Here is a 23,962-nt window from a genome sequence, read left to right as displayed (position 1 = left end):
TGGATTAACACAAGGGAACAATGATGCCATTACAATGTGATGGCATATAGAGGAGACTATAGGGCCAAAACTATGGGATTGTGTTACATTTTACATGTGAAAAATGTAAATAAGAATTGCAGGCACACAAAGACTTCATATAATAATTTACCAAAAAGCAATGAAGCCAATGGCCATTCTTGATCCAATAACTGATACCTGTATAAAATTCGTATTGAATTATGTGTATAATTGCAGGTTCAACAAGTTAGTGCTCAGAAATCAGTTCAGGATGATATATTACAACGATACCATGCAATTGGTGATAGGTTACGAGATTTACGTCTGGAAAATGATGAGGTAAGTTTTTGTCACTGATTGTTCTTCGTAGAAAATTATTGATGGTATAATATGATAGATGAAGAAATTTTAATTTATGAAAATGGTTTCTAAGACAACATGCAGGGTAATAAAAAAATAGAGTGGCAATTGGAAAGAATTAATAGTTTGAAATGTCGTCAGGTTTTGAAAGTCTGAATTGAATAGAGAAGACATATAAACCAACAAATGATTGATTTTCATGAATATTTTTACACCTTTTAACACCGTAAACCCTTCACATCAATAGTGTCTTTATATAGATGAAGGTATGTTTTGTTTTTAGTCGCATGTGATTTTACTTTTCAAAGCTTTCTATAAAAATTTATTGACAACAAAGGCAAAAATTTCAAAAGTATAGCATTTGTAATTCATTCTATTTTACTTTTAAAACATAGAGCACCATGGTTAAACATGTCACATTGGTACCATGATGGTTAGTTAATACTCTGGGGAGATTGAGGATGGTGGTAATGACTTTAGAAGGATGGAGGATTAAAAATAGTATTAGGAAGTTTAAAGAATAGGAACCTTATTTATATCACAGGATCCCCACATGAACAATAAAGAAAAACATTGCTATTATTGCTATTAGAATTTGTATTTAACCATTTGTTGTTTGTAGGTTTGGAAAACTTTGGAAGAGACTGAGAAGTCATTGAATGATAAAATCAACATTAAAGACTATGATGTCTCAACTTTCTTCCTGGAGGAAAACCATCCTCCAAAGTCTCCACATGAAGCTGCCAAAAGAAGGGGGGATAGAATAGAATTAGAGGGGTTTTATTTAGAAGTAAGTATAACATAATATTCTGTTGAAATAAAAAGTATATTAGGAAAACTAATTGTTGAAAATTTTATAAATTTATTACTTTTTTTACAGTTTTGTTAACCCTTTCAACGCTACACAAAAAAATAGAAAAATGGCTGCTGCTGCTGCATGTTTTTTTTAGTACATTCATTAGAACAGTATTTTCCTTTTCAGACTGCTGTATCTTTTTTATTATATGAGATACAGAGAAAGTTATTGCATGAAAAATGCTCAGGAGAGCATGAACTGTAATGTTAGGCAATTATTTTACTGAAATTTTTATCAGGTTACCTGCGTTTTCAGGTAATTAACAGGTAAAAGGTGTAATTTATTACATTTGTGTTGAATTTTGAATAAAAACTACTTTTAGTCTTCATTTATTTTGTTGTTTTATCTTCCATATTGTAAAGAAGACACCAGTTGCCCGATTCCGTAGCGTATTGTACCATACATAACGTTTTATGTAATCGTGGCACAAATAAATAGCTCCGTCCTAAAAAATTTCAGTCAACCTCCGTTTTCCCCCCTTTTTCTACGTCTCGTAATGATCGATCAAATCATATTTCCCACACGAATTTTATGTAATAAACACACTGAGATAACAAGAAACCTTTTAACTAATCCTCGTTGTAAGTTTCGCCATGGAAATGCTGAAATTTTTCCATATTTACAGCTTCGTTTCCGATTTCCGCCATTTGCATTTGTCAAAATATTTGTTTTTATTTTTTTTCTATTTTCCTTCTACTGCATGATTTTACTATAAAAATTGTCGGGATTTCAAGCGCAAATGAGACCTTGCATATCCTAGATTCAAACGAGGAAAAATAAGAGAGAACCCGAATGAAATCCGAATGGTTTAAGAGTCCTTATGAAAAATCCTTTTTCATTGCGGCATATGCCGCGAATAGCAGTGGCGAACGGCGTACGTCATCGCGGCATATGCCGTGTATAGCGTTGAAAGGGTTAAAAGAATACATGAAGCTTTATGAGAGGTCATTATTTGAATCAAAATGTAGTAAAAAAGAAAGGTTTGCTCTATGAAACTTAATTAACTGTCTTGAAATTTGTTATCCCTCAACATCAGCTGACATGATATAATTGAACATGGAATGGATGACCACTGGTTATTTGCACATTTAAAAAGTATAGCTATAATTCAAACTGGGTTGATAATGTTTCTATCTGGAGATTTAGTTATTGTAGATTCAATTAATTGAATCCAATTTTCATGGATTGAGGAAAATTTGGAACATTGGACATTTGATTTCATGACATTGTTAAATATTCAAATTTGCACCCACATGATCCTGTTTTTTTGCATATTAAATGAATTTTTCTTTTTCAGAAATTTCATAGATATACATTAAGTTGCAATCAAATTGCTAGATTACAGGCCAAGTACAGTGCAATACAGAAAGCTCTCGGTGATAACTTATCTACTAGCTCTGGGTAAGTGTCCAATACAGAAAGCTCTGGGTGATAACTTATCTACTAACTCTGTAAGTGTTCAATATAGAAAGCTCTCGGTGATAACTTATCTACCAACTCTGGGTAAGAATCATAGATTATATCAGTTTCATTTTAAATTTAATTAAAAACCATGAACATTTGGTTGACAAAGAAACTGGGTATTGATATTGTACATAGTTCTAGATTTTTAGGAATACATACAAAAAGGTTTACATAGTCAACTTTCTATTGTATACTAAAAATCATTTTGATCATGCATGGCTAATATGCTTTATTTTCCAAATAAGATTATTAATAATAAAACATAATACCTTCTATCTTGCAGTAGTCGACCACCTTCACTACCACCTAAGCCAAAAAAGAGAAGAATTGGTCGATCACAGATGGTAGGACAGCCAAAACTATTTGGTGGTAGTCTGGAAGAATATATAGAGGTAAAATTATCAGATGTGTCAATATCTTAGGTATTGCATGATTTGAGACAAAATATTCACCAGTTTGAATGATGATGTCTTTAGAAGTATTATTAAAAACCTTTGTTCATATTATCCATAAAGCTATATTGAATGTATTGACCTCTAAATTCCAAATAATGAGCCTTAAAATGCTTACAATTTTTAACCTATTCTACTCACCAAAATAAGATGAATAGCTGAATAACATTTCGTTGTACATGTTATATGGAATGTTCAGGACAGAAACATGTTAATGTTGTGTATATATAAAATTCTGTTAAAAGTTCAAGCAGACAACAATTATTTACCTTCATGACGTTTAAGAACTTTGTTGACAATCATGTTATGCGTAGAGTCATGATTGATGGTGTTCATAGCATAATTTAGAGATCCCTGCAATGTCAGATACAACTTATCACATCTATATTGAAACAAGTATACAAAAGTCTATAAAGTTTGGATAAACTTGTTAATGTTTTTTCATCTCTTCCAGGCTACCAGCATGGATATTCCTCTTGTCATTAGAAGTTGTGTTCGGGCAATTAATCTTTATGGTAAGTTATGTCATTTAAAAATAATTTTACAAATTGAACTACCATTATGAACAACAATATGCAAACGAATGTCATTGAGTTACTAGATAACATATGTAACACAAAATGAACATCAATCAGGACTTTTACAGCAGCTGTACAGTATGGGTTTTTCTCATTGTTGAAGACCATATGTTTGGCTTTAATTACTCACATCTACTTCTTTTGAACTATTGTGAATAGTTGTCTCATTAGCAATCATAACACATCTCCTTAAGTTAAGACATCATTAATTACATATTTTAACCAAAAAAATCAGTGATAGATAATCATCATGAATGAAAAAAAACATATGATTTTAGCTAGGTAAACTTTTTTCTTCTTTAAAAAATGCACTGGATTTTGATCCAAAAGCCTGTATATATGACTTTTTGAAGACACTATTTTATTTTGCAGGGATGCATCATCAAGGCATTTTCCGTATATCTGGTGCTCAAGTAGAAATTAATGAATTTAAAGTGGAATTTGAAAAAGGTAATATATTTTGATCATTTAAATGATGTTTGACCATGTATTATTTGAATTTGATTGTTTGGTTTTGGTATTTAAATAACTTCAGTAGATAACACGACAACTCTACCAGTCTATCCACAGGACAGCCCACTAGGCTTGTAAAGATACTTTCAGGCCTTTCACAAGCCAATCGATTCTAACATTTTTTTCCCAAAAAATTGAGCTCCCGGCCTTTAGATTCAGAAGTTTTTGTTGTAAACTTTTTTTTTTTTTTTTTTAAAGTTTACCAACATGGTCAAAAAAGTTTAGACGGCCAGTTTCCAATTCAATCAATAATATAAGATTATTAAAGCTCTGTCATCTCTGTTTATGTCTTCAATTAGTCTACACCAAGTCTAAATCAAATGTTCCGAAAAAAGAATGATCTACAAATTTGACAAACATCAATGATTTAATGAATTCATTGATTAAGAATTCATAAAAATTGTCATAAAAAAGTTTGAAGACAAATTTGACAAGAATCATGATGCAATTATACCAAAGTGAGTCAGAATATAGTTTAGAGATAACCAAACTCATATTGAAGTTGAAAGCAAACTGACAAGGACATGGCAAAATAAACAACAAAACAACAATTGACTAAACACAACATTGAAAATTGAGCGTTGAACATGTACCCCATCCAAAACAAGGATGATTTCTGGTACTCCAGTTAGCAGTTCCTGCTCCACATGTTACACCTGTTGTGCTACTCCTATAAAATACATTCATTATGAAATGCAAAAATACAATAACATTTTACTGTTGTAAAAAAAACATTTTGGACATAGGTTTTTAAACCATTAATATTGTCATGTGTAAATATATATGTGTATTTGAATTGTAGGAGATGATCCCTTGGTAGATGTAGACCCCAGTGACATTAACTCTGTGGCAGGTGTACTCAAGTTATACTTCCGAGAATTACGAGAGCCTTTATTTCCTTTACGTCTCTTTGAGGAACTCATATGTTGTAGTCGTAAGTTAAAACTTCATTACTTTAAATTTAGAAATTATTGCGAGGTTTTTATTATTACTAAAAATTCGACAGAGTTGTAAACGCAATAATTTAAACTCGCATTTTGAAATATTTTATATGATTTAAACAGGATTTTTCTCAAAATTGTAAAAATAAAAATCGCTTTAAGTCTAAAATGACAAAATCACAATAATAAATGCACACAATAAGTTCTGAATTTACATTACTTTTATATTTACAGAAGATCTGCTTTTTAAAGAAATGGGTTTTATATGTGGTTAACACACATTCCATTACACATAAACATCTTGCATATTACATGAAAATTAGAACAGAGAAACAAAAAACAGCAAATCTTAAATAAAACACAAAACAGCAAACTGAAAACAAGACATTTTAAAGATCATAAAGCATTCGGACATCTTTATTTCCTAACATTTTAAAAGATTTCATTGACACAATAAATACATGTGGTGTTATGTGGTTTGTAAAAGCGGAAGGTAGCCAATGGGAGACAACTCTTATCTTTTTATTAAAAAAAATATGTAATTTCAACCGTTTGAAGGAACTGAATTAGATTGAAATTAATTTCTTCTAGTTGTCTCCCATAGACCGTTAGTTGGTTTCCCGCGCTTCATGGGTTATAGCCATTCAGCACGACAGGGCCGACTCGACTAGACGTGTTTCTCAGTTAAATTTTTTCAGCACATGGCACTGTCGTGTGGGTATTCAATTTGAACTTTAGTTTGGTTTTTATTAGTATTATGTGCTTAGAGGTAGTCTATGGGCGTAGTTATTGTAGAAGAAATGTAATTTCAACCGTTTGAAGGAACTGAATTAGATTGAAATTAATTTCTTCTAGTTGTCTCCCATAGACCGTTAGTTGGTTTCCCGCGCTTCATGGGTTATAGCCATTCAGCACAACAGGGCCGACTCGACTAGACGTGTTTCTCAGTTAAATTTTTTATCTTGCTTATGTGAATTTATTTGATGTTATATGAAATGTTTTGATTTCAGTAGTAATTATGAATTACTTGACTATATTTTGTCGACGTGATATTATGTATCATAATGTGCAATTAAAATCAGCACATGGCACTGTCGTGTGGGTATTCAATTTGAACTTTAGTTTGGTTTTTATTAGTATTATGTGCTTAGAGGTAGTCTATGGGCGTAGTTATTGTAGAAGAAAGCTATATTTACAAGAAATTCAATTATTCTTTTCACAGGTGCCTTGAAAAAATTGAGCATTACTCCTGGCAATTCGGCAATATTTGTTCTATTTTAATTCTTTCAAATACACAACATAGAAAACTAAATACTAACCAACACATATCCACACCAAAACTGGGGGTATAAATATCATCTTTGATTATCCCCAGGGTGAAAGGGCTACTATATGTAGAGAAAGCGTTGGTTCCTGTATTTGAATATCATGGCAGTAAATTTTCATTACTGCCTTTATTTTTCTTTTAAAAAAATACTGATTTCTTGTTTGACATAGAGGCCTACTTTTTCTATTAACATTCATATACTATTTACAGAATTAGGAGAACAACAAAGAATAGAAAAGATAAAGGAATTACTAGCTACCCTACCTAGATGTATTATAATTGTTATGAGATATTTGTTTTCATTCCTCAATCAGTAAGTACAAATATTGATCTCTCAATCAGTGAATACAATTATTGATGTAACCTGAATAAGTGTTTTCTGTGGAATGAAGAGGGAAGAGAGCATGGCTTCCTTAACAGTCATAGTTTCAAGTCATGACTTATAAAATTAATATTTTTATGCCTCATTTATAAGCATTTTGTTTTCTGGTCTCCACATCTGTTTGTTTGTTTGTTTGTCTGTCCCTCTTCAGGTTAAAGTTTTTGGTTGAGGTAGTTTTGATGAAATTGAAGTGAAATCAACTTGAAATTTAGTATATATGTTCCTTATGATATGTTCTTTCAAATTTTAATGCCAAATTAGAGTTCTTATCCCATTTTCTTGGTCCACTGCACATAAAAAATTATAATGCGGATGGCACATCCATGTATTAGGAACACTTTCTTGTTTTGACTGGTTTATGACTCGAACAGACATCAAATGTAGATTTGCCACTTTTATATAATTCAGTAAGGACATATCTATTATGTATTACTGAAAATTACATCATTGACAATTTATTAAAAAATTATGAAAAAATAAAAGTTAAAATATAAGATAGTTTGTAAAAGCATCAAATGATTGCAGAACATTTTCTCAAAAAATTAAGCAATATGAAACAGATAAAATAAAATATATTATCCTCTCAATAAAACTATGTTAATATCTTACAGTTTATCAGAATACTCAGATGAAAACATGATGGATGCCTATAACTTAGCTATATGTTTTGGACCAACTCTGTTACCCATCCCACCAGACAGGGACCAGGTGTCATTTCAAAGTAATGTCCATGAAGTTGTAAAGACTATGATAGTTCACCAAGAAGATCTGTTCTCTGGTGATGATGGGGGAATGATGTATGAGAAATGTATTTTGGAAGACAGGTAACAGACTTGTGTTAATTGGATGAGAAGTTTGAATGAGGTTTACAGAATAGAGAATTATGGCAAAAATATATGACAATGGCAAAAAAAAAATAAAGACTTAGCAAACAATGGGTAAATCAATAAATCCAGAAAATTACAGAAATATTAAGGAATGCAGAATTGTAAAAAAAAAAATATAATGTATATTTTTAAAAACTTATTAAAACCTTAACACTTCATTACCATGTTAATATTAAAAATGTTTTTTTTACTGCTGTAAGACATACAACTTGGAAAATCTTTTCACTGGAGAATTTGCTATGGGGAACAGAAACTGTCCTGCCTTTGTGTATGACATACAAAAGGATCAACGGATGCAAAGACCTGATTTTTAGTCATATTCGATTTTTTTGTGTCACTTTCCAATTTAAAGACAATGAAATATTATAATATATGTAATTATTTGTAGGGATGTAGCTGATGATACAGAAGGAGAACAGTCATCAATACACAGTGATGAGGAGGAAGAAGATGATGGTAAGTTGTCTCGTCAAAACCTCTGAAATTTCATATTATGTACATTGTACTCATACTCTATATGATTACATGGCAGTTGTACAGGAACAGAACATTTCTCAAATACAGCATTCTTGTTTCAAACAAAAGAACTATTTATTTCCATTCCATTTTGGTTCTAATTTTGATTAATTGTAAGAAGAAATTGTCTTTGGGTAAATTTTTAACTGCATCATTTCATACAGCAAGGAAGGACAATAAGATGTTATGAATGTTGCAGTATACTTAAGAAATATCTTTAATTATCTTTTACAAGATTACAGAATGGGTGAATGTGACTCTATCAAACTTTATATTAACACAGTTTCCTTGTTGTAAACTAGCAATTCTAGCAATTTCTTATATATCCAATTGTGTCCTTTTAACAGAAAAGTATTGAGAAATCAAATTTTACTTTGGATTGCATTAACTGGATATTAGAATTGGTAAATTTTAGTTACACTAGTAAAACATTATCTATAAAGGTAGGGTTAACAACTGACTTTGAGGTATTTAAATTCCTGTTGATAAATGAGGACTTTGTTGTGTTTAGGTATGTTCTGTAAGTAATATCTATTTAATCAGTGTCGACATAGTTTTCATCAAGACTTGTGTTCTCTAGTCCCATTGTTATCACTTAGCCTCTGTCATCATTCTGTAGAAGGCGCTTGTTTTGTCAGGAAATTTGATACAGCTTTTTTAATTGGTTAAAAGAGAATGTCTACAGACAAATGAAATGTCATGTTACAGATGATAAAATAATAATTTGAATGACATACTATTTTATTTTTTTCATAAAGTGTACTGACTTATTTTTTATTTATTTTTATTGATAAAGTTTAAGAAAAATAATAATTATTATCAATTTTAAGTAAAATAAAAATATATATCGATCAGTGATACAGATTCTTATCAATAAATATCTTGCAGTGTTTCTTTATTATTAATCTTTGCAGCTGGATTTATTCTTCTTTTATTTTCAAGTACTATTCCTTTCAAATTTTATTGGAGTTATTAGCCCAATCAAATAGAAATCTGTATTTAAGTCCAGCTGTTGAAGAACTTATGTCTAGTATTCTGCTTCCATGCTCTTCTTACTTTTCCAGCCTCCACTCTTGGTAAGAGGTCTATTCCCATGTGTTCACTTGGCAATGTTTTTATTTTTTATTTTGAAAGTCTCTGAACATGGCTAAAGAACTGGTATAAAACAAAGCAACTTTTTTTTTATACTTTTCTGATGTAAAACGTTTCATCTAAATGTTCAGAGACTGTTTGTAAATTTAGACTACTGATGTTTGTGATTTCAGAAATGTCTTAAAAAAGATTGATGTATTTAGTTTGTTTCTTTTTCAAATGCATAATTCCTTTTTTATTTCAGTTTTTTGATTGATTATAATTTCAGTCTGCTAGTCCTTGCTATTGAATTGAAAAAAAGAAAAACAATCACTTGAATGGCTTACTTCCCATTAAAACTTAGTGTAGATAAATGTGAATTTTCATACTAACAAGTTAGTTGTAAATCCAGGCATGATATTTTCAAAAACATACATTATATACTTGACTGATCACTGCAACCCAATGAATTAAAGCTTCTACCACAATTCCTTATTCCCAAATATAAGTTTGCTAGATTTGATACACTTCATATACAATATGTGTTTATTCTCCAAATATAAAAAGCAGTATATTTATTTGACCTTTTGACCTTTAGTACCACATTATTGATGCATATTTACTATTATAAATATTTTTACCACGAAAATGTACTGTGAATTTCAGATTATTGTAATCTTATATCTTTCCAAAAAAATTATTTAAATACATGTCAGTAGTTATCAAAGGTACCAGGCTTATAATTTGATACACCAGATGCACATTTCATCTACATAAGACTCATCAGTGACACTCAGATCAAAATAGTAAAACAAGTATAAAGTTGAAGAGCATCAGACAATACTCTTGTTAAGTTTTGAAATTTACAGTACATTGTGAAATACAGGTTCTAGACGTTGAGGTAGAATTAGATCATAACATTTGTATCTTTATCTTGTATAAACAAACTGGTAGATTAGTACTTCTTCTCTGCTTTGATTTAACTGAACTTGAGCCAGAATTTACCATCATATAAGGACAATTGGTATGACAATAATTTTCTATTATTATTAATGATTGTTAATCAAAACAAATCTCTTAACACATTTCAGAACCTGTATGTTTTTGATTGTAGATTCAGAAATCTTTGAAGCCATATCATTATATGATTTTGATGGAAGAACAGATAGAGAATTGTCATTTAAGAAAGGACGATCTTTACTTTTATATAATAAAGTGTCTCAAGATTGGTGGGAAGGTGTATGTGAGGGGAAAGAAGGTCTCATTCCTGATAAATATATACATATAAAGCATTTGTAAGTATCAACATTCCTGATAAATATATACATATAAAACATTTGTAAGTATCAACAAGTAGGAGTGATAGAACTCTAATGTTACATACTCACCAGTTTTCATATGCTGGGAAGGTGATAAAAAATTATATGAAATCTGGGGAATTAAGTACAAGGATTTGTTTTAAATGATTGGTATACTGGACTGAAGAGAACCACAATATTCAGTTCATTAGTAAAATATAAAATTTCATTTAAACTTTAGTCTTTAGGAGTTTTCAGTAAAGTAATTTATCTTTAAGCCCTTCAAGTAAAATAAGAAAAAAATTAAAATAGACTGTGTTAAACAGAGAATAAAAGTCTTTTGCATTGGAAAAAGATAAAAGAAGAGTTACATAGAAATGACATTTAGAAATTATTTACAGATATGGATCATCATCATCTCCATGTTTAAGAAGGTAGTTCATCTAAATAAACAGTATTTAACAATCAGCTTTTACTCACAAATCACATTATATTAAGTTGCCAGTCCTAATCCTAATGCATACATCATTTTTGTGTGTGGACTATTTGCTGTACAAAAAAAACAAAAATCAAAATAATTTTACGGCAATCTGTATATATTTTTGTTCAGATGGGGTCAGCTTAACGATGTGAATTCTGCTTTTAATTTTTGATATTGCATATTTAGAAAAGGATATCCTAGATTAAATTGACCTTGAAAAGTGTGAATGACAAGTTAGTCTTGTAATGTGAATAGAATCTGCAGTGATCATTTACTAATACTACATACTACTGGCTTTTAACCCTGGAATTTGATTGTCTTTGCATTTGAGTATTTTAAAGATGTGGCATTTAGTTTTAATTCTACGTATTACATGATTTTGTTTAACAACACTTATTTGTTCAGTTTCCAGTTGTATACGTGTATTTATTACACAAGCTTTAAGTCTTGATTGTTATAAAAGAACCACTGTTCAAGATTTTTCAAATTTTCTTCAAAATTTAACACTTTTTATGATAATTTGAAAACAATCATCTTTAAAAAGAATTATCTTGGAGATTTATAAAATTAACAACATGGTAATAAAATACAGAAGGTATTACTTGACTTATTATTATTCTCAATATCTAACTTGATACTAATTTTTCTTCTATATTAGATTTATATTTTCTGTTTTCAGACCAGAAGACAAAAGATCCTTATTAGATGAAGATAAAATGAGCATGTCCTCTAGTACAATAAGAAGTACTAAATCTGAGGACTCCAAATCAATGGAGAGATCAATTTCACAAAGTGTTCCTACACCTAAAGAAAGTAGTCCTTCAATAGCTTCTGTTTCTTCAAGTTCTTCATCACAAACTTCTAAGTCTGTAGAATCAAAAGATACTTCATCATCAAATGATTCAGTGTCATTTTCTGTTGAAGTCCCCTCTCCAGCGCCGGCTCCAGCTACGACTCCTGATGACAAGATCGAATCAAGTGTAGAAACCACAGAGACTGTAACAACAGTTTCATTATGTAATAGTGACACAACTGTGCTGGAAGATAAAAAAGCAACAGAAAAAACTATTGCGGTAGAAAAAATAACAGAAGAATTGACAGCTGATATAGACAATGCTTTGGCGGAAGTCGTTTCTGGATTACATATGCTGGAGATGCAACAGATTAATGATAAAAGATTGAGTCTACCGAACGTTAAAGTTAAACAATCGGCAAAACATACACCTGACTTAGTGCTAGATCTCCCCGAAGGATCCAACTCCTCACCGTCTGGTGACGGAAGTGAACCAGACAGTCCTACGAGTACTGCTGATACTTTTGCAAAATCAAATCAAGGAACTCTAAAGAAGGCTAATTCAATGCCAAGGACATTAACTGGAGACAGGTTTTATACACCGTCAGGACAAGATGTGTTGCTAGAAACAAGTTTTATGTCTCAACAACCATTGTTATCCACGTTCCATGTCAAATCTCAACAGGGACGTAAAAGTGCTCCAGAATCGCCAAGACCTACTACTGAATCAATCATGTCAATGAGTGTTTCATCGATATCATCGATATCATCTTCAGCAGTACCAGTTCCCCCTGTATCCCTTCCTACATCTTACTCACCATCTACTGCTCATACTACTCATCAGGCAACACCACCTCCAGTGGCTGAAAAGCCTAAACTACCACCGAAAGTCAAACCACCAGTCATGAAGAAACCAAATCCAGCAGATCCACATAGAAAATTTTCACTTCCCACATCAATGACACCTGATGATTCTCAACCTCAGTCATAGTTTAGTACTTTTTGCAATTTTATCGTCTTCAATATTTTAGATAATCTGGAAAAACATATTTTATTATTGTTTGAATTTTTTATATGATAATACAAAAATGTTTGGTCATTTGTCTGATAATAGTATTTGAATATAAACTCAGAAAATATAATGGGAAAAAATAATTCATGAATTATATACAATTGGCGATATCATTAGGTATTAATAAAATGAAAATATAATGTTGCAGTTCAAATGTCTGCATAACTTTCATATTTCATACTTTAAACAGTGGTGTGTGCCTTTACAAATAAACTGCTTGATAAACTTTTATTCAATCTTCAGCCAAAATAACAGCATTAAACATGTGAATATAATTAGATGTATTAATTTTGTTATGTGATTTAATGCCTGTCAACAGCTTATGAATGCTCTCCAGATGTTTTATACCTCTCCTTCATACACTTTTTTTATTAGCACAAGAAAACGCAATTTCTAAAATTATAATTATTATCAAGGTAAATGGTTGACATCGACTTAATCATTATTTTCATTGAAAGGCAATATGCGACAAGTTTTTCTCTTATTTTTCTGTTGTTATATAAATTTCATTTTGTCAATATATTATTTCAAAGTCAATATATACATACTGGTAATATTCTTGATGACATCTGAAATTAAGAATCTTAGATTAACATCTTTTATTGTGAGGTTGTCATAACTGTATTAAAAGTTGTGTTCAAAATAGTAACTAAAGCAGAATGGTGCTATTATATCTCTACAGTTTCACAGTACTGATCATTAAAAAACTGTCCTGTTCATTTATGTAGGGGGACAACCTTAGGCTCTTACGAAATATTTTATGTTTGAAATTAATCGTTGGTTACACTGAATATTTCTGACTTTTGTTTATTTTATTCGTAAAGTATTTTGTGAAAAGAGTCTGTGTATTTTGTGGGAAATACAAACCCAAACAATATTGTTTTGTTTCATAATTCAAGTGGACCTTAATCCATCAAACAAATGTCATTTATTTACAATCTTTATTTATGATATTTATTTTTATTTCTTGCAATGTCTCATTTAACGTATATAGAATCCTTATTTGTCTTTTTTCAGTGTTTGCATAATAAAAAAAGCATTGATAAAGCTTTCTGATAATCTGTTTTTTATTTAATGTTTGTTTCAATTTTATGAAGCAATTAAATTCCATTTTACTTGAAGCTACATAAAACATTCACTCCTAAATTTTTGTAATTTTTATTGACTTCACTGTTATATGTGATATATTTATACCCAGCATTTATATTTTTGGTCAGCTGCCCTTGCAGAATCTATTATCAAAACTTTCAAACTGGTTTCTCGATAATATTTGAAGTTTTTTAAATTTCATATCCACATACTTACACAGAATCTCTTAATTTTTTTGACATCAATATTTGTTATGAATTATATCAAAAGTAAAGATACCTAGATAGAATTGTGTATATAATGGGAGAATTATAAATTTTAAAAATCCTATAGTGTGTATTTAAGAGTTTTCTCCCCTTGTGCCATGTCAGCAATACAACAAAGTGCCAAACTGTTCAGGCTACAGAGTTATTGTTAAATCTAGCAAGGTTAAATATTTATAGCTAGTTTGTTACGCTTTTAACTTTGACCAAATGTACAGCTGTACATTCCAAATGGTTTGATAAATACATTTATAGATGTGTGTTTGAACCCTTTTATCGCTTTGTTTAAGTATTTTTTCTATTTACTCATATGAATGAACTAAATAAAATCATGCCTACATACAGGTCCATTCAAGAATAAACAGCTGTGTTTTTAAATTCCTATTTAGCACAAGTATATGTTTTAAACTATTGTAAAAGGTATTCTTCAATAAATTGTGACTTGCATTGGCAATAGAGAATTGTGTTGAATGATCTTTATATGGATAACAAGATTTAAATATCTAAACAGAAATTTTAAGAAAGAGCATTAAAATTAGTCTGAGCTGGATTTAGGCAATTTTGGGGACCAGTTGTAATTTTGTGTAATTTCTATTGCTGATGTGCCTTCACTCATTACAGTATTTACATTGCATACAGTAGCCCTACCTATGTTAAATGGATATGTAATTGGAAAAAGAGAGATTACATTCAAATAATGGCAAGATTTATTATTTGGAATATTATATAACAATATATAAAAGAAAGTTCATAATTATGTTATTTGTTTTTTAAGCTTTCCTTTTTCATTGATTGTTATGTTTTGCCATATCTGCATGTTGCCTAAAGCATAATAGCAAGAGGTTCCATTTTTTGAGCACGTTATTTTTCTAGTTTTTGCAAATTGATTTGAATACCTTTACTGTATCCTGTCACATTTGATTAGGAAGCAAACTCCTCTAAGTTAAAATGTTTATGACATAATTACTTATAAAAATACAAAGAGTTATTCAATATGTCAATTTACTGGTAATTTATTAAAAAATCAGAAAGAATAGTATTGTAAATTTTTCATTGTGACTGTATTTAGTTTAGCTATTTATTAGAAAATCCTGTTTGTATTTTATAAATACATGTATTTAGTACAAAGAATCAGCAATTGTTTAAATACCTCAAGATCATTTGTAGAAATTTCAATAAATTCATAGATATATCACTTCAGGCATGTTGCATTATTTTAAGAATTGAATTAGATATTCATTTTATATTTTGTGCTTATAAATTTTCATCAATCAGATGTTTTATGTTCTCAATTCATGTGCAATTTTATGTTTATAAAACATGTACAAAAGAGAATTAATAAAATACAAAAAGACATGTACTGTTAATGCCTGTTATTCACTATCAGTATGTACTAACAGAAATATTATAAACACAGCCATGATCAAAATAAAAGATAACAAAGCAGTCTATATATGTATATGTAATACATATTGTGATTTTTTTTTCAGTGTCACACATGTTTAAATAGTTGAAATACCAATTGCTTTTCATTTAAATGTTGATATTCTTAAAGCATTATTTCTTAGAAATGGGAGATATGCATGCTGTTTCTGTTCATTTTCAAAATGGTTCAGTATTCTTCATCCGTTGTTTTTTGGTTAAAGTTGTATTTTGTTCACTTCAAATGGTGCTTTGACACTGTGTAGTATTTGGAATTGCTTTGTTGTGTGTTTACACATATTGTTGAATTTTGGACAGTACCGTATAGGGGAAAGGAACATTGAATAATATCTTGCTGATTCTCGCTGCAATAATAATTTTCATTGTAATTGATAGCCATTACTGTAGAGAAAATTCATCTAACATAATGGGAGAAAAATTTATAGAAAATGAAAACATCATGAATGATTTGCCTTGGAATAATAATTTTAAGATATATTTAGAATTGAAAACTGGTAAGGAAACCTATTTAGCTTATCTGGATGAAATGTTTGTTAGGGTATAGCCATCACTTTGCAACCTGTAATATCATTTACTTATTTTACCCTTTTTCATATATTTTATCTCTCTAATTGCTTGCCCACTTGTATTATTTATGGAACAGATCTAGAGTGAAGTCTACTTCCACCAAACATTTTACATAACTCAAATGGAAAATTTAAACCACATTTCAATGCAATCTTTAAAGCTTGCCATACTTTATGGTTACATTGATTGTTGAAGACCAGAATAAGTCTTTAGAGTCTTGTTTGTTTTAGGTTTTTGGGTTGCTGTCTCATTGATGTATACCCTTTATCTTCTTTTATTCATAATTTAATGCTGTGAAATCCAAGATGGCCACTAGAATGTTATCCTATAAAGACAAAATACAAATATTTTTTCTGAGAAACTTTTTTACCAGTTACTAATCAGTTAAGTATAAATATCTATCTGATGTGTGATTGAGTGACATTCCCTACAGAATATGCTCTGAATAACCCATATAAGGACATAAAGTAATTTTCATTGCTATAAGGGGGACTGATACAGGTTCATGGGAAGACCTCTTGAACAGCTTCAGGAAAGTGGAAAGGTTATACCAAATGTTTTGTTGACAATGTTTCTGTTATCATAAATCAAAATCATATGATGAATTGTTAAGCTTTCACATAGTCCATTTATCTGTTATTGAAAATTTTATGTCAAATTCAATCAAATACAAGACCTGAAAGTCTATTTGAAAAAAAATAGAATTAAGAATATATTCATAAATAATGTAATACAGAATATAAAAGTAAACTATACAAAATTGTGATACACAGATATCTGTAGCCAAGAAGGTCTTTTAATAAGTTAATATTGTTTATATATTGCATAATGTTAAAATATCTGTCATTCTTGTCTAGTATTGAAATATGATCATCTTAAAATTAGCCATTTATACAAGAATGATTTTTTTTTATTGTGAATATGATTGGATAATCTAGAATGTAGTTAGACCAATGAAAATAGAAGTTAGTAGACATAGATATACATTGGTTCATTTAATGCTCATAATATAGGTACAAATGTATATGCATGCTTTTTACCGTGAATAAAAGATACGAAATCTTCACAGTTGACTTTTATCTAAACTTTGTTTCAGGCTTCTAGAGATTTGCACAGAATACCATTTGCATGAAATTAAACAAAAAAATGAATCCGAAACAAAAATATTTGTTGGACATAAAGATGTGATCATAAAGCACATATCAGTAGTTCAGTAAAAAAAGATGTGAATATAAAACACATTGGTAGTTCAGTATTATGTAGATGGAACACATGGCTGGCATATGAAATTATAATCCTTGTACCTATCAGTACATTTAGGTGTGAACAGAAAACACATATCAGTAGTTAAGTACATTAAAATATGAAATTAAACATGTCAGTAGTTAAGTACATTAAGAGGTGAACAAAAAACACATATCAGTTGTTAAGTACATTGAAATATGAAAATTAAACATCTCGGTAGTTAAGTACATAAAGATGTGAACATCAAATTATCAGTAGTTAAGTACATTAAAATATGAAATTAAACATGCCAGTAGTTAAGTACATTAGAATAATGAAAATTAAACATCTCATAGGTAAGTACATTAAGAGGTGAACATCAACTATATCAGTAGTTGTGTACATTAAGATGTGAACATCAAACACGTATCAGTAGTTAAGTACATTAGAATAATGAAAATTAAACATCTCATAGGTAAGTACATTAAGAGGTGAACATCAACTATATCAGAAGTTAAGTACATTAAGATGTGAACATCAAACACATCAGTAAAGTACATTAAGATGTGAACATCAAACACATATCAGTAGTTAAGTACATTGAAATAATGAATTAAACATCTCATTAGGTAATGAGTACATTAAAACACGTATCAGTAGTTAAGAACATTAAGATGTGAACATCAAACCTATATCAGTAGTTAAGTACATTAAGATGTGAACATAAAACACATATCAGTATTGAAGTACATTAAGATGTGAACATAAAACACATAACAATAGTTCAGTACAAAATAATATGAACATAAAACACATCAGTGTTTCAGTGTAGTAAGGAGTGACATAAAAACATCGGTAATTCAGTACAAGAAAATGTAAAAAGTTAGTAGTTAAGTATATTAAGATGTGAACATCATACACATATCAATAGTTAATTACATTAAGACACGTATCAGTAGTTAAGAACATTAAGACACATATCAGTAGTTAAGTACATCAAGATGTGAACATCAAACGCATATCAGTAGTTAAGTACATTAATATGTGAACATAAAAAACATATATCAGTAGTTAAGTACATTAAGATGTGAACATAAAACACAGAGTAAAAGTTAAGTACATTAAGATGTGAACATAAAACACATATCAGTAGTTAAGTACATTAAGATGTGAACATCAACATATCAGTAGCTAAGTACATTAAGATGTGAACATCAATATATCAGTAGTTAAGTACATTAAGATGTGAACATCAAACACATATCAGTAGTTAAGTACATTAAGACACGTATCAGTAGTTAAGAACATTAAGATGTGAACATCAAACACATATCAGTAGTTAAGTACATTAAAACACATATCAGTAGTTAAGTACATTAAAAGAGGGACGAAAGATACCAAAGGGACAGTCAAACTCATAAATCCAAAACAAACTGACAACGCCATGGCTAAAAATGAAAAAGACAAACAGAAAAACAATAGTACACACGACACAACATAGAAAACTAAAGAATAAACAACACGAACCCCACCAAAAACTAGGGGTGATCTCAGGTGCTCCGGAAGGGTAAGCAGATCCTGCTCCACATGTGGCACCCGTCGTGTTGCTTATGTGATTACAAATCCGATAAATAGTCTAATTCGGTAGGTCATATTCATGAAAGGGAAGGGGATTGTAGTTACGACGTAAGGAACATATCCGATATCATTTGTTAAACGGTTATTCCATAACGGTCAACCAACTCGTGATGGCGTCCGTAAAATTTACGAAGGGATGATTTCAACTTCACCATTTGGAACTCTTGGTTTAATAGCTTCCTTGTGAGCAGCAAACCTCTATCAAGAAAATCATGATAGGAAATGCAAGCACGGGAATATCGTATCAATTGGGAGATATATACCCCGTATGAACATCAAACACATATCAGTAGTTAAGTACATTAAGACACATATCAGTAGTTAAGTACATTAAAGATGTGAACATAAAACACAGATTAAAAGTTAAGTACATTAATATGTGACCATAAAACACATATCAGTAGTTAAGTACATTAAGATGTGAACATCAACATATCAGTAGTTAAGTACATTAATATGTGAACATCAACATATCAGTAGTTAAGTACATTAAGATGTGAACATAAAACACATAACAATAGTTAAGTACAAAATAATATGACATAAAACACATCAGTGTTTCAGTGTAGTAAGGAGTGAACATAAAAACATATCGGTAATTCAGTACAAAAAATGTAAATACATGTAGTTAGTAGTTAAGTACATTAAGATGTGAACATCAAACACATATCAGTAGTTAAGTACATTAATATGTGAATATGTGAATATTCCAAAAAGTTGTGCCAAATACGGCTTAAACACATATCAGCAGTTCTATACGCAAAAAACTGAACATAAAATATAAGTATCAGTATTTCAGGACATAAAGATATCAACATAAAACACATATTAGTAGTTCAGTGAGTAATGATTTGAACATAAAACACAGATATCAGTATTTCAGAACTTAAGATGTGAACATAAAACACAGATATCAGTAGTTCAATTCGTACAGATGTGTTAATAACACACAGGGACTTAAAGATTTGAACATGAAACACATATACCAGTAGTTTAATCATAACATAAAGATGTAAACATAATGAAGTTAGCATTTTACTGGTTTGGCTTTATAAATATTATGATATGAGCGTCACTGATGAGTCTTATGTAGACGAAACGCGCGTCTGGCGTACTAAATTATAATCCTGGTACCTTTGATAACTATTTACACCAATGGGTCGATACCACTGCTGGTGAACGTTTCGTTCCCGAGGGTATCACCAGCCCAGTAGTCAATAACTTCGCAGTTGATATGAATATCAATAATGTGGTCATTTTATAAATTTCCTGATTACAAATGTTTGAATGTTTCGAAAAACTAAGGATTTTCTTATCACAAGCATAGATTACCTTAGCCGTATTTGGCACCACCTTTTGGAATTTTGGATCCTCAATGCTCTTCAACTTTGTACTTGTTTGGCTTTATAAATATTGTGATATGAGCGTCACTGATGAGTCTTATGTAGACAAAACGTAAATTATAATCCTGGTACCTTTGATAACTATTATCTTATTTCCACTTCGTAAAGTCTGGTCAGAACATATAAGTAAAGTAATCCGTACAAATTTGAACAAAAAGGACATACAATGTTAAATTCTTCTCTCATGTAGGCACAGACAATGAAGCATAATACGTGAACACAAATATGAACAAATAACTAAAACAAGAAAATACATGTATGGACATATATCTGATCGATGGAAAGAAGTCAGAAAAGCTAAGAGAAAGTCCAAAAAGAGGAGTGTGTTTTTCTAAAGTAGTTGATTACTATTTATGACAAGTTGGACAGTTTTTTTAAGATGAAAAAAAAATGGAATACTGTCAGAATTGTTAATAATTTGCAATAGGTAAAGAGCAACACTAACAATCAAAATAATTACATCCTTCATAGAAAGTTAACTTATATCAAATGTGTCATTGTGTAGCAAATTGACCTTTTTAGCTATGGCTTGATATTTTTCAATATTTTCGAAAGGAAAATCGTTTTGAAGCCTTGAGGCTAATATGTAACACAAATTTTACAAAATACGAATTTTTATTTTGGACTGTAAAAAAAATATCTTGAATTATTCGTAACACTAAGGATACTACCGCCCGAGAAACATTGCCTCAGCCGTATTTGTCACAACCTTTTGGAACTTTCGTTTTCAACATTGTTAATCAGTGTGAAAAATGGTGGACTTAACATACTTGTTCGTTTTTATAATCGAAGTCTTATGTGGACGAAACGCACGATTGGTGTACCAATCTGGCAGACAAAGGAAAGCAACTCGTGAGTCCTCCTTTATTATCCTCTTTGGTCCTTTATCCATTTCCCACCTTAAATCAAAAGCTTGATTCACAAGTTTGAATGAGACCAATAAATACATTTAGCTATAAACGAAACATAGTACATGCTGACGTCCGAGTCCCTGGTAGTGTTTTTTTTTTCCTACTTGGGCAGTTAACATATAGTATTCATTCCAAATACTAGTAATATACATTTTTCAGATTCTGTTCATTTTTCAGATCAGTTCCTTTTCAGAATAAATTGAAAATCAACATACATGTAATAGCCAAATTTTTAAATCCAAAAATAAAGTGAAACCAGTATAAATAAGAACTTCATCGGAAGAAGCAAATACATTTAGAATACGCCTAAAGGAATCTTTAAAATGTATAATTTTGCAATTATTTAAACATGCTTTTTAAGCTCCAACCAATTATAAATATATTTTCTTTTGTCCGTACACAGTTATCGATCCTGAACAAACATGATAGATATATAGCCACAGTATATTATAACGCAATGGGATCAGATAGCATTTTAAAACATCCCTACTTTCCTAGAGACTTATCTATTCCACATTACAAACCGAACAAGGTCAGTATCCAGGAATTACTGGGTATATTTTTCTCTTTAGTTTTGATCGTGTTTATTATTACATGGATTTATTCAACAAAGAAGAAGTTCAGTGTTGGATACAGACTGTTGCTATGCTGGTTCACAATTTGTGGATTCATCCACACAATTCTGGAGGGATACTTTGCTTTTAACCATTCAACCTTAGCAGGTGGATCCTCGTATTTGGCAGAAATGTGTAAGTATGATCTACATCATTATATAAGGAAAGTTCTATATTATGAACTGTTACAATAGTTATCAAAGCGGGTTATTTAAATGATCTTCTACGCGGTTCATTGAAACAAAATTTGAAAATAGTGAGAATAATTAAAAAAAAAATTCAAGAATATTACAGAAATACTATTTGTTTATGAAGACATTTATAATTACAATAGATATTTTGTTTGTTCATGGGAGATGTGAAAATAATTAAGCTCATCATAAACAATAGCACAATATAGTGTCTCTTGAATGGTGTATATCAGGAAACTCGCCTTGTACTTCCTCATGACCATTTATTTTTTTTGTCTCTGTTTTAGGGAAAGAATATGGTAAAGGTGATAGTCGTTATATAACGTGAGTATACTTTTTGTCGATTGTTTATTTGTTGTAGAATTATTCACCGTTTAATTTTTCTTTCTATTTGATATCCTTGGGAAAATCTGTTATGGATTATTTACACTTGTGTATTTCACTCTTGAAACTGTTCAAATGTATAAAATGTTTCTGAATTCTCACTTTGCTACTGTATTTCACTACTGATAAAATTGTGGTGAAAGGTTAATTGTTGGAAAGAAAAAATATCATTGAACTATACATTTATATTTAGCCCCCTCATGATAATCTAACATGGTAAACATTCCGTTAATAAACAAAAACAAAAACTCAATGTGTTAACATTTTTTCCATATTATTTGTGCACGCAAACATTTAAAATATATTTAACCAAGCTTGAAACACGAATCATTTGATAATTAATTATGTCAACTAATCGATCGAATTGACCAACTCCTGTATTTTAAACAATAAATTGCCAACTGTCTCTTTTGTATTTTCCAGTTCTGACACGTTCACTGTATGCATGGAAGGAATAACCGCAGTTATTGATGGTCCTTTGTGCTTCCTGACCGTTGCAGCTTATTTAACCAACAGTCCTTACCGATATGTTTTACAACTGATTGTTTCCCTTTGCCAGCTATACGGAGATACCTTGTATTTATTAACAGAAGTCAAAGATAATTTCATCCACAGCGAACTGTATCATCCTCTACATTTTTGGTTTTATTTTCTATTTTTGAATTCATTTTGGATTATAGTACCACTGATTATGATTTGTCACGCCATGTCAAAGATCGTAAACTCACAAAATATATCAGATTCTAGAGTTAATAATAGAAATCAAAAGAAAAACAGGTAGTTTAATAGTTTTGTTTCCAAATTTAACACTGCATATTGCTCAAAGAGATTGGTATCTTATTGCAACGATGAATAAATAGATTGAAAGAACTTCGTATTTGTAAACCTTACTTCACTGCATAATATATGTTTTTACCATAAAAAATAAAGCACCCTAAAAAGAAACAAGTAGTTGTTGTTAGTCATCAGTATCACTTGCCATAGAAATGCATAGTATAAGTACATATTCAAATATAATTAAAGTTGAGTATCAGAAGAAAGGAAAAAAAGTTTAAAATATTCTATTCACTGCTACAGAGAAAATCAGTTTTAGTTATTTTTCTAGCTACTAAATTCGATTGGCAGGCTAAAAGAAATAATTTCAATGCCACTAGAAAATCAGGATGTTTTTTAAATTCTTACCTTGCAATGTCGTTTGTTTTTTTTTGTTGTACTTCAGTGTTTTGTTGTTTTGTTGGTTTCCT

At 30.2% G+C, this 23,962-nt stretch overlaps 2 protein-coding genes across 9 annotated transcripts in view; both read left to right on the top strand.

Moving 5' to 3' along the window:
• LOC143073759 (SLIT-ROBO Rho GTPase-activating protein 3-like) overlaps positions 1-17,417 on the top strand; it is a 62,147-nt gene extending 44,730 nt beyond the window's left edge. For 6 of the 8 annotated variants that reach the window (XM_076249530.1, XM_076249546.1, XM_076249518.1 and 3 more), the window contains exons 8-20: positions 238-339; positions 983-1,150; positions 2,514-2,617; positions 2,964-3,072; positions 3,587-3,647; positions 4,083-4,160; positions 5,026-5,157; positions 6,702-6,804; positions 7,485-7,697; positions 8,149-8,216; positions 10,462-10,642; positions 11,047-11,079; positions 11,806-17,417. In XM_076249530.1, coding sequence (XP_076105645.1) covers positions 238-339; positions 983-1,150; positions 2,514-2,617; positions 2,964-3,072; positions 3,587-3,647; positions 4,083-4,160; positions 5,026-5,157; positions 6,702-6,804; positions 7,485-7,697; positions 8,149-8,216; positions 10,462-10,642; positions 11,047-11,079; positions 11,806-12,910 — 2,457 coding nt within the window. In that variant the 3' untranslated portion in view covers positions 12,911-17,417. The remainder of the gene's footprint in view (positions 1-237; positions 340-982; positions 1,151-2,513; positions 2,618-2,963; positions 3,073-3,586; positions 3,648-4,082; positions 4,161-5,025; positions 5,158-6,701; positions 6,805-7,484; positions 7,698-8,148; positions 8,217-10,461; positions 10,643-11,046; positions 11,080-11,805) is intronic. The other 2 variants (XM_076249538.1, XM_076249564.1) reach the window with 1 other exon arrangement.
• Positions 17,418-21,924: 4,507 nt separating this feature from the next.
• On the top strand, positions 21,925-23,663 carry LOC143073748 (3-beta-hydroxysteroid-Delta(8),Delta(7)-isomerase-like). The gene is made up of 3 exons (XM_076249508.1): positions 21,925-22,278; positions 22,622-22,658; positions 23,142-23,663. Exons 1-3 carry the CDS (start codon positions 21,987-21,989, stop codon positions 23,497-23,499), a joined length of 687 nt encoding a protein of 228 aa, XP_076105623.1. The 5' UTR covers positions 21,925-21,986; the 3' UTR covers positions 23,500-23,663.
• The last annotated feature ends 299 nt before the right edge of the window (positions 23,664-23,962 follow it).

Source organism: Mytilus galloprovincialis, chromosome 1 (assembly GCF_965363235.1).
Source record: "Mytilus galloprovincialis chromosome 1, xbMytGall1.hap1.1, whole genome shotgun sequence".
Taxonomy (NCBI): Eukaryota; Metazoa; Mollusca; class Bivalvia; order Mytilida; family Mytilidae; genus Mytilus; species Mytilus galloprovincialis.
This window is presented reverse-complemented; position numbering and strand designations above follow the sequence as displayed.

Coding starts and splice junctions, on each gene's coding strand:
- LOC143073748 (XM_076249508.1), top strand. CDS start 21,987: ATGGGATCAGATAGCATTTTAAAACATCCCTACTTTCCTAGAGACTTA. Junction 22,279..22,621: donor CTCGTATTTGGCAGAAATGT/GTAAGTATGATC, acceptor TCTCTGTTTTAG/GGAAAGAATATGGTAAAGGT. Junction 22,659..23,141: donor GGTGATAGTCGTTATATAAC/GTGAGTATACTT, acceptor TGTATTTTCCAG/TTCTGACACGTTCACTGTAT.